The 14,741-nt window shown below is 46.8% G+C and overlaps 1 protein-coding gene across 2 annotated transcripts in view; it reads left to right on the top strand.

Annotated features, from left to right (window-relative positions):
- LOC134608542 (ethanolaminephosphotransferase 1-like) overlaps window positions 1-14,741 on the top strand; it is a 167,262-nt gene that overhangs the window by 110,914 nt on the left and 41,607 nt on the right. For both annotated transcript variants that reach the window (XM_063451424.1, XM_063451425.1), the window contains exon 4: window positions 11,394-11,468. In XM_063451424.1, the coding sequence (XP_063307494.1) occupies window positions 11,394-11,468 (75 nt within the window). The remainder of the gene's footprint in view (window positions 1-11,393; window positions 11,469-14,741) is intronic.

The following is a 14,741-nucleotide window of genomic DNA, read 5'->3' on the forward strand; positions in this document are numbered from 1 at the left end:
GAGACTTTTCCTGACTTATACACTCGTTGGTGAGCGGACAGGCTTTATTATGGCCTTCTCACTCACTTACCAAATCTCTGAAACAATAAAATTTGTAATCCACAAGGTTCCTCGTCACTCCGACTGAGTCGTGTGCTTTAACCGGATCTTGCAGGGATTCTCTGGATCTGCTGTAGCTTGCCAAGAATCGACTGCTGCTGGTTTAACCCTGGAGTGATGTATCCACGGAGTCACTTCGGCTACTTTTATCGCTGTAGGGGTAGACAAAAGAACAACATAAGGACCTCTCCACTTGGGCCCTAACGGTACATTATTCCACTCTTTAATCCACACTTGGTCTCCTGGGTGGTAACTATGAACTGGGGGATAAATATTCACAGGTAATCTATCTTGTACCCATTTCTGTACCTCCTCCATAGTCTTACCCAACTCTACAACCTGCTGCCGGGTAATTCCTTCTCCCAACTGACTCAAATCCCCCCTTAAGTTACCAAGTACGGGAGGTGGTCGCCCATACATCAGTGCTCCCCAACCTTTTTATCGCCGCGGACCGGTAAACGTTTGATAATTTTTCCGTGGCCCGCTTGTTTTGATTTAATAAGACAAAAAAAAAAAAAAACAGTCACATATATTAAAAAAACACGCAGACACATACATAGTCAGAAAATCACAAACACAGTCACATAAAGACATAGACTCAAAATTGTGTGTATGTGTGTGTGAGCGGTGCAGTGTGTATGTGAGGGTGGCAGTGTGTGTGAGAGTTGCAGTGTGTGTGTGGGGGGCAGTGTTTGTGGGGCAGTGTGTGTAGTGTGTGTATGGGGGCAATGTTTGTGGGTCAGTGTGTGCAGTGTGTCTATGGGGGCAGTGTTTGCAGGGCAGTGTGTGTAGTGTGTGTATGGGGGCAGTGTTTGTGGGGCAGTGTGTGTAGTGTGTGTATGGGGCAATGTGTGTAGTGTGTGTATGGGGCAGTGTTTGTGGGGCAGTGTGTGTATGGGGCAGTGTGTGTAGTGTGTTTATGCAGTGTGTGTAGTGTGTGTATGGGGCAGTGTTTGTGGGGCAGTGTGTTTATGGGGCAATGTGTGTAGTGTGTGTATGGGGCAGTGTTTGTGGGGCAGTGTGTGTAGTGTGTGCATGGGGGCAGTGTTTGTGGGGCAGTGTGTGTAGTCTGTGTATGGGGCAGTGTTTGTGGGGCAGTGTGTGTAGTGTGTTTATGGGGCAATGTGTGTAGTGTGTGTATGGGGCAGTGTTTGTGGGGCAGTGTGTGTAGTGTGTGCATGGGGGCAGTGTTTGTGGGGCAGTGTGTGTAGTCTGTGTATGGGGCAGTGTTTGTGGGGCAGTGTGTGTAGTGTGTTTATGGGGCAATGTGTGTAGTGTGTGTATGGGGCAGTGTTTGTGGGGCAGTGTGTGTAGTGTGTGCATGGGGGCAGTGTGTGTAGTCTGTGTATGGGGCAGTGTTTGTGGGGCAGTGTGTGTAGTCTGTGTATGGGGCAGTGTTTGTGGGGCAGTGTGTGTAGTGTGTTTATGGGGCAATGTGTGTAGTGTGTGTATGGGGCAGTGTTTGTGGGGCAGTGTGTGTAGTGTGTGCATGGGGGCAGTGTTTGTGGGGCAGTGTGTGTAGTCTGTGTATGGGGCAGTGTTTGTGGGGCAGTGTGTGTAGTGTGTTTATGGGGCAATGTGTGTAGTGTGTGTATGGGGCAGTGTTTGTGGGGCAGTGTGTGTAGTGTGTGCATGGGGGCAGTGTGTGTAGTCTGTGTATGGGGCAGTGTTTGTGGGGCAGTGTGTGTAGTCTGTGTATGGGGCAGTGTTTGTGGGGCAGTGTGTGTAGTGTGTTTATGGGGCAATGTGTGTAGTGTATGTGTGGGGGCAGTGTGTGTAGTGTGTGTATGGGGCAGTGTTTGTGGGGCAGTGTGTGTATGGGGGGTAAGGAGGGTAGGGAGGCTTTTTTTAAATTTATTTAATTAAAATTAATATATTCATGTCTCCCCTCCCTTCTTACCTTTACTGGGAGGAGGGGGGACATTTCTTAGTCCCTGGTGGTCCGGTGGGGATTCCCTGGTGGTCCGGTGGTGGTGAGGTTAACTCTAGCCCAGTTACAGGGCTAGAGTTCACTCTCGCGAGATTTGGAGCGTTGCCGTGGTTACCGCGGCAACGCTCCAAATCTCGCGAGAGGAGGACCCGGAGGAGCTGCAGGTAAGAGCTCCCGGGTCCTCTCTCACTCCCTCCCCTGCCGGCTGTCAGCAATGTGCCTGCAGACCGGGGAGGGAGATCTCTGATCTCCCCTCCGGTCCGCAGGCACATTGCAGGGCTGGCACTTGGGCAATGCCAGCCCTGCATTAGCCGGCAGGCTCGCACACCCCACACCCCTGGGCGGCCCGGTACCGTTTGATCCACGGACCGGTACCGGTCCGCGGCCCGGGGGTTGGGGAACACTGCCATACATGATTTCAAAAGGAGAGAGGCCCATCCTTCTGGTAGGTGTACTGCGGATTCGCAATAGAGCTATGGGCAAGAGAACGTTCCACTTAAGTTGGGTTTCCTGACACATTTTAGCCAACTGATTCTTAATAGTTCTATTCATTCTCTCTACCTTACCAGAACTCTGGGGTCTATATGCCGTATGAAGCCTCCACTTTATACCAAGCATATGAGTCAGTTGTTGTAGGCACTGATGAACAAAAGCTGGACCATTGTCCGATCCTATAGAGCAGGGTAGTCCATATCGGGGTATTATTTCTCGTAACAGGAATCTCACAACTTCTCCTGCTTTCTCCGTACGAGTAGGACATGCTTCTACCCAGCCTGAATAGGTGCACACAACTACCAGTAGGTAGCGATGTCCACCAGATTTAGGCATTACTGTATAGTCAATTTGTAAATCGGACATGGGGAGTCCCCCCATAAACTGGACTCCTGGTGGCTTTACTGGTCCTTGCCTTGCATTATTTTTAGCACACGTTACACATCTTTGTACAATGGCCTGAGTCAAGTTGGGCAATCTTGGTATATAGAAATGTTTTCTGAGAGATTCTTCTGTACTATCTCTCCCAGAATGTGTCCCGTTGTGATAGTTTTGGACAATTTCTACCGCTAGTGATGCTGGAATGACTATTCTTCCATCTTCTAGCTGATACCATCTGTTCTCCAAATACTTTCCAGGTTCAGTTTTTAACCACCCCTCTTCTTGAGCTGTATAAACTGGAGTCCATTGAGACAGTGGAGTTGGTATAAGAGCAGCTATATGCTCCACATACTCCTGTCTTCCTGATTCAGCGGCACGCTTAGCTGCACTAACTGCCATCCGATTTCCTTTGGTTACATCACCATCTCCTCTCAGATGCGCTCGACAATGTATAATACCGACTTCTTACGGCTCCCACACTGCTTCCAATAGTTGTAGGATTTCAGCTGCGTACTTGATTTCTTTGCCTTCTGAATTCAATAGTCCTCTTTCTTTATACAAAGCTCCGTGGGCATGAGTGGTTAAAAACGCATACTTGGAGTCCGTGTAGATGTTCACTCTTAAACCTTCAGCCAATTGTAACGCTCGTGTCAGTGCTATCAATTCTGCCTTTTGTGCTGATGTTCCTTTTGCCAGTGGCCGAGCTTCTATCACCTTGTCTATCGTTGTTACTGCATATCCTGCATAGCGGATCCCTTCTTTCACATAACTACTGCCGTCGGTGTAATATTGAACATCGGGGTTCTGGATGGGAAAATCACGAAGATCTGGTCTACTTGAAAATACTTCATCCATCACTTCCAAACAATCATGTTGACTTTCAGTAGGTTGTGGCAAAAGGGTAGCTGGATTTAAGGTATTTACAGTCTCTAAATGCACTCTTGGGTTTTCACACAACATTGCTTGATACTTGGTCATACGGCTGTTACTAAACCAATGATTTCCTTTGTAATCCAACAATGTCTGTACTGCATGTGGAACTCGTACATAAAGTTCTTGACCCAGAGTGAGTTTATCGGCTTCAGCCACTAGCAGGGCGGCTGCAGCTACGGCTCTTAGACAAGGTGGAAGTCCGCTGGCCACTGCATCCAGTTGCTTAGACATGTAGGCAACAGGTCTTTGCCATGATCCCAAGTACTGTGTCAATACTCCCACAGCCATTCTTCTTTGCTCATGTACATACAGGTAGAAAGGTCGTGTGTGATCAGGCAGACCTAATGCTGGGGCACTCATCAAAGCCTTCTTCACATCTTCAAATGCCCTTTGCTGTTCTTGAGTCCATAAGAAGGGGTCGTGCTCTGTACCTTTGATAGCTGCATACAGGGGTTTTGCCAGTATCGCGTAGCTGGGAATCCATATCCTAGAGAAGCCTGCTGCCCCCAAGAATTCTCGCACTTGTCTTCTATTCTTGGGTATCGGTATTTGGCACACAGCTTCTTTTCTCTCTGGCCCCATAATTCTTTGACCTTCAGAGATATGGAATCCCAGATATTTGACAGTTGGCAAACACAACTGAGCCTTCTTTCTAGACACCTTGTATCCTGCCTTCCAGAGAATGTGTAGTAGATCGTGCGTTGCTTGCTGACATATTTCCTTTGTAACTGCTGCTATCAACAAGTCATCTACATATTGTAACAATACACACTCTCCTGGGATGGACTCGAAATCCAGTAGATCTTGACTTAGAGCTGACCCAAATAGGGTAGGTGAATTTTTAAACCCTTGGGGCAGTCTTGTCCAGGTCATTTGGCGTTTTGAGCCCGTCACAGCGTTTTCCCATTGGAAAGCAAAGATACATTGGCTTTCTGCGGCCACTTCGAAGGCAAAAGAAGGCATCTTTGAGGTCTAAAACTGTAAAATAAGTAGCCCCGCCCGGAATTAAAGCAAGCAGGTTATATGGATTGGGCACAACTGGATGTATACTAACAACCGCATCATTGACTGCTCTCAAGTCCTGCACAGGTCGATACTCATCTGTACCGGGCTTTTGAACAGGCAGCAATGGGGTGTTCCAGGGGGAAGTACAGAATTTTAGGATACCATACCGTATGAACTTATCCAGATAAGATTGGATGTTCTTCTTAGCCTTCTGCGGAATGTGATATTGTCGTAGGCTCACTGGATAAACCCCAAGTTTTAGTTCGATTTTAATAGGTGGAATATTGCGGGCCAGTCCTGGTGGGTTGTTCTCTGCCCAAACTCCTGGTATGTTGAATAAGGATTCATCACTCCTAGGGTTTTGGCTAGTCAACGCTGTATAAAGTCGCCACTCTTCTTCCTTTGGTACGGATAATGTCATAATACCTGAAGGTCCATTAAACTTTAAGGATGTTGTTCCATTTGGTAGGAACGTAATCTGCGCTTGTAATTTGGATAGCATATCACGTCCCAGCAATTGGACTGGACATTCAGGCATGTAAAGGAATTGATGTTTTACTATGTGGCCTCCCAATGTACAGAGTCGACTTTTAAGAACCGGTTTTGCAGCACTTCTTCCAGTTGCTCCTATTACAGTAATAGTTCTTCCAGATGGAGGAGCAACTAGGTTAGTCACCACCGAATGTTCAGCACCAGTGTCGATCATGAACGCACTCCTTTTTCCCCCTATTGATACATCGACCATAGGCTCCGCTCGACCAAGGGGGATGGAGCCCGGTCGGTATCAATAGTCCTCCATGACCGTGTCAGCCAATCCTACGAAGTCCCTACCTTCTCTATCGCGGGACCTTTGCGCTGCTGGATAGTACCTGTCTTCCCTTACACTTCCTCTGTTCCCATTACTTCCTCTACTACCATTGCTCCCTCCGGGGCCTCCTCTACCTCTCGCTCTGCCTCTAAAGTTTCCATAACCTGCCCTGGGTCTGTCTCTCTCATACTGTTCTCTTTGCGGACACTCGTTTCTCCAATGCCCTTCTTCCTTGCAATACGCGCACTGATTCCTACTCAAAGGCTCCCTATTCCATCTACTATCGCCTCTATCTGTTCCCCGTCTATCTACACCTGCGATCGCTACCGCTAGCATATCTGCCTTTCTACGCATCTTGCGCTCTTCCTCTTTCTTACTTTCTGTTTCCCTGTTCATGTATACTTTATTCGCTACCTCCATTAGTTGAGTGATAGACATTCCTGCAAACCCTTCTAACTTCTGTAGCTTGCGCTTAATATCTCCGTAAGCTTGGCTGACAAAGGCGGAGTTTACCATTCGGGAATTATCAGCGTCTTCCGGATTAAAGGGGGTATACAAGCGGTATGCCTCCAATAATCGGTCATAAAAGACACTGGGCGCTTCATCACTTTTCTGAATCACCTCAACTGTCTTCGACATATTAATAGCTTTCTTCCCTCCGGCTTTCATGCCAGCAATTATAGCGTCTCTATAGGCTTTTAGTTGAACCATATCTGCGCCATTAACATTCCAGTCGGGATCGGTGTTAGGATAATGTGTTGCGGCCCATGCTGCTGGATTGGCTTGATTTAAAGCACGGGCTTCATCCTCTAGTGCTTTAATGGCCGCTTGGTTAATCCTAGTCCTTTCCTCATTATTGAACAATGTCATTAATAACTGCTGTCAATCAGCCCATGTCGGATTATGTGTCTGAACTATCGAGGTGAACAGATCGGTCATAGCTTGTGGTTTCTCAGTGTACGAGGAGTTGTGGGTCTTCCAATTCAAGAGATCGGTAGTCGTGAACGGGACATATACGAAGACTGGGTCAGCATATGCCATTTGCCCTGCGGCATCGAGATAGGCTGATCCAGGATTCAGACGAAGAGGCATCTGGTAATGTTTGAGTTGTTGGGTACCGGTCAGTTGTCGGGTTAGTATAGGGCTACGTGGAGGGGCGTCGGTTAGAGGTTCCAGTCGGGGGGTGGTAAGGCATGAGGATGTGGGAGCTTGATTTTGGGAAAAGTTGGTAAATAGAACACTCCCAGCCGAGCTAGAAGAAGCTTGACCGGAAGTTTGAAGTGGCGCCAAATCAGGATATTCAGATTTAACGGGGGTTGGTTCTGGTTCCGGAAGGGAAGATTTAATACGAGGGGGGGTGGATTCTGTACTGGAGGAGGAAGCGGAAGTGGATGGGGGCAATGAGGGAAGGGGTAGAGAACTTCCTGCACTCGCGTCACCTCTTCCTATAGGGAAGTAAGGGGGCGGCAAAGGGATCTCGGACTCAGGGGGCGTGTCCAAAATGGGCCTAACCATAGTCCTAGTGGACAAACAAGTCCTGGCCACCATGAGGCGACATTGCTCCTCGTGGCATATCTGAATCCATCTTGGCGAGTCGTTTACGGCCTGTCTCCAACAATCAATATATGGAAACTGTCCGTAAAGTTCAGGCCTACCTGATACAGCCACGTGTACACGCTGTACCAGAGTTGGATCCAAACTGCCACGTGGCGGCCATGCCGCAACCAAAATAGGCCACTCCCTAGTGCACAAAGTGACCAAACGTACAGGAGACATTTTAACCCCAAAATCACATGTTTTAAATCCCTTTTTAAAATTCTTTACCATACAACCTAAGGGATCCAAAATCGTTGACTCCGACGCGCCCATACTTATCAATGGAACGTCGTTGACAACGAATACTATGCACACGTTCTATTCAACAATCACACCCGTTTCCTTCGGCAACAGCACCACGTGGTACGGTTACCAAGTGAAACGTACACAATAACACAATAGACACTCAGGGAATTCCCGTACACACACAGCTGTTACACCAGTCACTAAATAATCAATATTATGCCCTTTGGCGAAACTATACAGTCACCCACGCTATAATTCTCTATATATGAATTACCCGTCTATAACACACCCCAGTAACATCGTCTTTTACAAATAGCGGTTACAGTACGGTTAGCATAGGTCAAAGCACAATTTAAAGTCACAATACAATTATTAGTGGTTATGGTGTTAAACATGCAATAGACGACAATGATTAGTACTTATATACAGTGTCAGTAAATATACAGGGTTATGGTACCGTGCACTATGATACAGCAACACACTATTAACACTCTCGCTAGACGGCTGAGCTCGCGCTATCTAACAAGATATACACTTTACTAACAATCTTTAACACATATACAATCCCAACTAAACTATTGGCCAGTACCTTGAATGGACTACCTAAAACTATCTACATCCGTTTTGGTTAGCCACACTGCCCAAGCACCACATATAGCGAACTAGAGGGCGGAATTTACAACAGCACCCTTTTAGTCTATTTACTTTATCAAAAATCTAGTGGGTTCAAAATTTACACGCCTTCCCACTTAGCCAAGATAGGTTGAGATCTAGCGAACCGAATTTACACAGACGCCGCTTAGTCTCCCGGTCCCTCCGACCTAGCGAACAAAATATACACCCTAAAACGCTAGTCTAGACAAGACACCGGTGTCCGGCTAGGGCTATTTACACAGAACCCCGCCTGACTCCAAACCAAATCAAACGGTCTTACTAAAGAGCGTTCGATTGAGCGGTGCGCCTTCGCTCCTTCCCTCCGACAGAGGGGGCAGATTCCATACACAGATTTAAACCCCTTTTGGGCCTACCGCACAATCGGTATACCCCTAGTGGGTCCGCCGTCTAAAACAGCGGTCGTCTTACCTCCTCGTTCCTGAACCTGAGTTCACACTCATCGACGGGGACACCCCAGCACTTCTTACGTAGAGGCCGATGATCTCCTGGACAACAGACCAGTGGCGCCGAGACGAAGGGAGGTCCACGCAGAAGTTCAGGGGTGCAGCCGTAGAGAACGTGGGCAAAGATAGACCGTCTCACGCCTCTGCCTCTCAGCTACCGTTGAACGATGAGCTTCCCGGCCAATGCACCAAATGATACCGGAGAAACTGACGGAAGCCAAGCACAGAGAGATGGACACAGGTTTCTTCAGGAAGGAAGAGATTCTTTATTGGATCACCGATCGGGACTCAGAGGGACTAATGTCACCAAAATACAGCAAGTTCTGAGCCCCGGACAATAGTGCAGGCTCCTTATATAGGCACATAACTCCTCCCATATTAAGCTCCACCCGCACATTCTCTTGACCAATCAATACAAATAAGAATTAACTTCCTGCTTGACCGCATGGCCTGTCCAGCACAATGGAGGAGGGGAATACTATATCCTGTATTCTTGCACATGCTCCGTACACTACTGATCGTATCTTGCCTTGTGCAACCAACTGATCGATACGTCAGCATATGCACGTACACATGCCACGTGGTAATCTCGGCCTACTAAATTTATTTTTACCGAGATTCCACCACACAGGCAGGGTTAACCCTAGATGGACCTGGCACCCAGACCACTTAATTAAGCTGAAGTGGTCTGGGTGCCTATAGTGGTCCTTTAAAAGCTTGTTTTATTGAAGGAAACATTCAATACACCCATAACTTGTCTTAACGTTTTTCATGAGATGCCCTTGGTTTTTTTAAACTCATATTAAAGATTTAACAGCTGACATTACAATCCAGTTTAGATAAGTCAAAGCCCAGGCAAGCATTGCAAGTGATTAGAAACATTTGTTAATTTCTCTTTTTTTTCTGTGTGGTTTCACTATGCTGACTTCCTGGTGCAAAGAACAGGGTTTGTAACCAGGGCTGTATTTACTGCGAGGCAAACAAGGCATTTACCTTGGGCGGCACTTTCCGGGGGGGAGGGCCGCCCCCCAAATGCCCAGGCTAATGCCTTGTTTGCCTCGTTTCATGGGGCCCAAGAGCAGGCAGCCATTTGTTTTCTGGGTGGATGGTGAGGGAGCACTTTCCCTCTGAGCTGTCCCTGCTCGGCTCCCTCGCGCGACCAGCAACGATGCCGGGAGGTGGAGTGACGTCATATTCCGGTTCCCGGCATCACTCTGCAGCGTGAGGGAGCTGAGCATGGAGATCACAGCCCCCTCGCTGACAGCTAAGCACAGCCACCTGCCCGCCTGCCTGCACGACTGCCTGCCTTTCTGAATGAGATACTCTATGTAATTAATTATATCATGGACACTGGTACAGAATGCATGGATTTATGTACTGACAATAGTTCTTCTCTTGGTACTGGTGGATAACACTTTTCCAGTTTAAAATTAAACCAGTTTAATTGGGATTTGGCATTTCAAAATGTCCCTGGAGTTTTTTCTGCACTGGTGGCAGTTATGAATGTATTCTTAGCTGGGTGTCCACTCATGAGGCATGTAAATAGTAAGCAATTACTGTACCTGAACAAGGGAGCACTCTTTCCATAAAACAGCATAAATAGTAAATTGGTCAAAGGAAAGAAAGTGGCCAGTGACCCACATGGAAATTAAATCTGAAACTTTCAAAGCTTGCTTAAAGGACCCATGGTAGTGATGGCACCCTCCTTGACTGGCATCCCAATGCTGCTGTCTGCTTTGCTTGTTATAAAGGCTAGCCCTGTCTCTTGTCCAGAGCTGTCTTTGCTGCAGGGCAACTGCCATGGTCCCCATAATGTACAGGAGCTCACAACAGCTGTCCTTTGTGCCCCTTGGTAGAGATGGTCAAATCTATATAATAATAATTGTGAGTGTTGGGGGGAAATGTGTGTGTTTGTCAGTGAATTTGAGTGATTGTGTATGTGTGTCAGTGAATGTGTGTGTCTGTCTGTCTGTCTGTCAGTGAGTGTGTGTCTGTCAATGAGTGAGTGTGTATATCAGTGAGTGTGTGTGTGATTGTGTGAGTGTGTGTGTCTGTCAGTGAGTTTGTGTCTGTCTGTGAATGTGTGTGTATATCTGTCAGTGTGTCTGTGAGTGAGTGTCAGCCAGTGAATATGTGTGTATGTCTGTCAGTGAGTGTCTGTGAATGTGTGTGTCTGAGTGATTGTGCGTGTATGTCAGTAAGTGTGCACGTCTGTCAGTGCTTATGTGTATCTGTCAGCGAGTGTATGCGTCTGTCAGTGTGTGTCTGAATGATTGTATGTGTCAGATTGTGTCAAATCAGTGAGTGTGTGTGTGTGTGTACGTCAGTGTATCTGAGGCTTGTCCATGTGTGTCTGTCAGTCAAAAAGTGTTAGCTAACAGGAAGAGTGTGGCTTTGGCAGGAAGGGGTGAGTAAATTTAAATTAGGTTGTTTCCGAGAACTGTCATGCCTAGGGCAGCACCATTTCAAAATATACCACTGTTTGTAACAATGATTGACAATGAGCTAAGATGGAGGCGCCCGGTTGCAGGATAAAGAGGTGCAGATTTCTACATTGAATTTTCTTTTTCACGCCTTATTTATTTAATATACTAATACCTAAACATCAGAAAGGCATTTAATGCTATACTTAATGATGCCAGTTAGTGGCACTGTGAAATAAATACCAATGACTTATGAAAGGTTGCTTGCTACATGTAATGTTTTAGACACAATACAATAAACATTTATATTAATGTATATGTCAGTCATTATATAAAATCTCCTCTATTTCCTATTTTTATAGGTATTGGATATCAACATATTCCAAACTGGGTCTGGATCTCTGCAGCGCTGGGAAACTTTTTGGCTTATGCTTTAGGTATGGTGATTACACATGCCATATACACATAATGGTATGCAGCAGTATGACTTAATAATGTGTATTATTATTTAGAGCTACCACAAAGGATTTATTTACAAATTGTATTGCAACACTGAGCCTATAACAGCAGACGTGGCACAGTTATAATATTTTCAGACGGTTCTTGGTTTTCAATCCATGTCTTGCCAATGCAACTCACAGAAGAAGAAGCCATTGTATGAATGGGTAAGGACCAACCAGGGCCAAGTGTATATATCAGATTGCTTAAACTTTAAAATAAAGATCATTGGAAGGTGCCATTGTAACCCACACACATAGGAGGGACTGGTGTTGGTATAATATCTCTGTTATCAGATGTGTTAGTCTTAACAGTATCAATAGCAATAGTAGTATTTTGGACAGTAATCAACAGGATTGATACTCATCTACAACAAGGAAGAATTGCATTTAAAATAGGCATGTGCATGGGGAAAATTTTCGGTTCGGTTCTGCATTCCGAAATTCAGGACTTCAGCTCAGGGGTGGGGGCCAGAGGGGTGGACATTAGGTCCCCCCCTTATTCTAATTGAGGGCCCCCACCCACCCCTCAGGGGTGGGGGCCAGGGGGGAGGACATTAGGTCCCTTATTAGTATTTAGGGCCCCCACCTGCCGCTCAGGGGTGGGGGTTGGGGGGGAGGACAATAGGTCCACCCCCCCTTATTCTAATTTAGGGCCCCCACCCACCGCTCATGGGTGGGGGTTGGGGGGAGGACGAGTAGTGGCATAATTGACTAATTCTAAGTAATCTTTACTTAGTATTAGTAAATTTGGCTGAAAGACCAATTTAGGTCTTTCAGCCTTTTAGTAGATAGCTCCCTAATACCATGGGAATTAGGGAGTTATCTACTTATTCATTCCTGCCATTCCATTGACAGGCTAAGTAACTTACATTTTATATGAAAGTGTGTTACTTGATTGTTGTAAGTGTTGCAAATGTTTACAGCTGAATCCTGGCTATGTTTGTATACTTTTTATTTAAAATTGTATACAGTGTAACATTCTTCATTCTTCCACTGGGTAAATATATTAGTACTTAGGCAATACTGTACTTCGGCACTTCGACACTTTGGAACTTCGGAACTTCGTAAATTCGGTAATTTCGGACTTCGGCAATTCATCTCTTTGGACATTCGGAAGTACCCAAATGTCTGAATTGCCCAAAATTTGTCTGAATTAACATTCAGACCAAAACGAATTGCACATGTCTAATTTAAAATAATAACCCAGAAACCCCATTCTATAGCTTATCAAAGGCTACCATCGCTTCCCTGCAGAAGAGCTACTTTGGGGATAAATAGAACATCGCCTGATAAATAGAACATCGCCTAAAATAACTTTATGAGGGGGGCGGGGCCTGACCACCGAGCCAGGCAGACGTGCCTGATACGAGCTCCGGCCGAGCGGGCACATTTCGGGGCAAAAGCAGCGGCCACTTGGCCCAAAACCACGCAGGGGTGCGCCACCCACGTCGGGGGTGCCCCCAAGAACCCAAAGATACCACCCCGTGGCCCATCAAAGCGGGGAACACGAAATTCTACACGCGGCCTACAGGAGCTGGAACTGAGGAGCGGCGGCTGCCCTCCTCGGCTTAAGAGCCTTCAAGCAGCAGCTTTGCAATTTACCACCCCCCCCTCCCCCCCTTTGGACCGGCGGGGGATATCCCGGTCCCCACTGGACACAACGGCCAGGAAGGACAAGCGATCAAGCCACGAGTCACTTTGGGGAAAACGGCCCACAAGGCAGACCCAAGATGGCCACACAACATAAGCACGGAGACCGGAACACATGCACTCAGATACCCAGGTCTCCCCTGGAGACATTTGATCATCTGTGCACAAGCTTCAGAAATACCCTACAGAGCAGAGGGGCGACATACAGCAAGGCAGAGGCAATGGTAACCGCTTGGATCCGGCCTGCTGCACGACGCAGCTATTACAGGAAGACCCCACAGGCATCCAAAATGGCTGTCCGGCAGCGCAGATACCAGCGGGCACAACGCCGGAAGGCAAAGGCAGGCATATCGGGCGCACCCTCCCACCCGCACTCTCAAGTACCTGGAACCACAAAGCAAAGGATACAGACAGGTATCTCACCTAACCACAGTCTCGGCATCCGGCGCAAAGAAATCCGACTCTGCAAGCAGAACGACGACACCCAAGTGATGGCAAGGCAACATTCTCCAGGGGGCTCTGCTGCAGCCGGCCCTCGAAGTGATACCAGTAAGCCTAGGGGGGACAAGGGAGAAGCGGAAAGTGACAAGCGGAGGGACTTTCCAGAAGTAGGTGTCGGATGAGGCACCCTTTGTGCCACCCTACACGGGCTTTCCTGGCCCGGACTGTTCTGTGCCTTTATAATGACGAGACACTAAGACACAGAAGCCTCAGGCACATCATGTGTAATCTCTACCTCCAGGCAGGCATTCACCGGTGCTCGAGGTGATATTTGTGACTGGACTTGTCTCCAGTGGCTTAATGCCTGATGATATGCTGTTATATTACTGTTGTATTAGCAATAATACTTTATGGGGTAAGCAAGGTTTAACGCTACTATCCACGAAGCAAGGACTCTTAGCCTAAACGCTTACAACATAACGTCTATGGGCATTGCATTGTACCAAGACACTGCTTTAAAGTGTGTCTACCTTATACCTTCTCTAAAATAAGCGATCTAGCAAGGATCAACGTTTAGCATTATTTTTATTTATTTATTTATTTTTATTTTTATTTTTTTGTTTTGTTTTATTTAACTTTACCCTATTTCATTCAAGCCTATTCTGCAACTTAACCGTTTAGTTCTCTCCTACAGCCACAACGGAGGAGATAAGGCCTGTTTTCACCAGGCGGGCTATAACCACGAGGCAATCTTTCCCTAACTATCGGGCCTCTCTGCTCGGCCGGTACCTAAAAGTTTTGTTGATACCCATGCCTGGGATGCATAGGACAGCTATTTGGAATGACAGGCTGGACATAGCAACGTTTTACAGGGCAAGCACCTAGAGAGAATAGCGATGTTAAAACATAGTATATATTATAGGCAAGTTACTGGCAATGTTCACTTTAATGAGAAACCCCCTCAGCTACATACCCATAGCATCACGTAATTATGCACCATGTCAGAACTAACCACTGCTTTGCTGCAAACCTTGATTGCAATCTACCTACTCTAGCGTAGACGTAATAGCGCTGTTAAACGTCTTTATTTCACTTAACTTTATCCACACCTAGTCTGAA

Source organism: Pelobates fuscus, chromosome 4 (genome assembly GCF_036172605.1).
Source record: "Pelobates fuscus isolate aPelFus1 chromosome 4, aPelFus1.pri, whole genome shotgun sequence".
Classification (NCBI taxonomy): domain Eukaryota; kingdom Metazoa; phylum Chordata; class Amphibia; order Anura; family Pelobatidae; genus Pelobates; species Pelobates fuscus.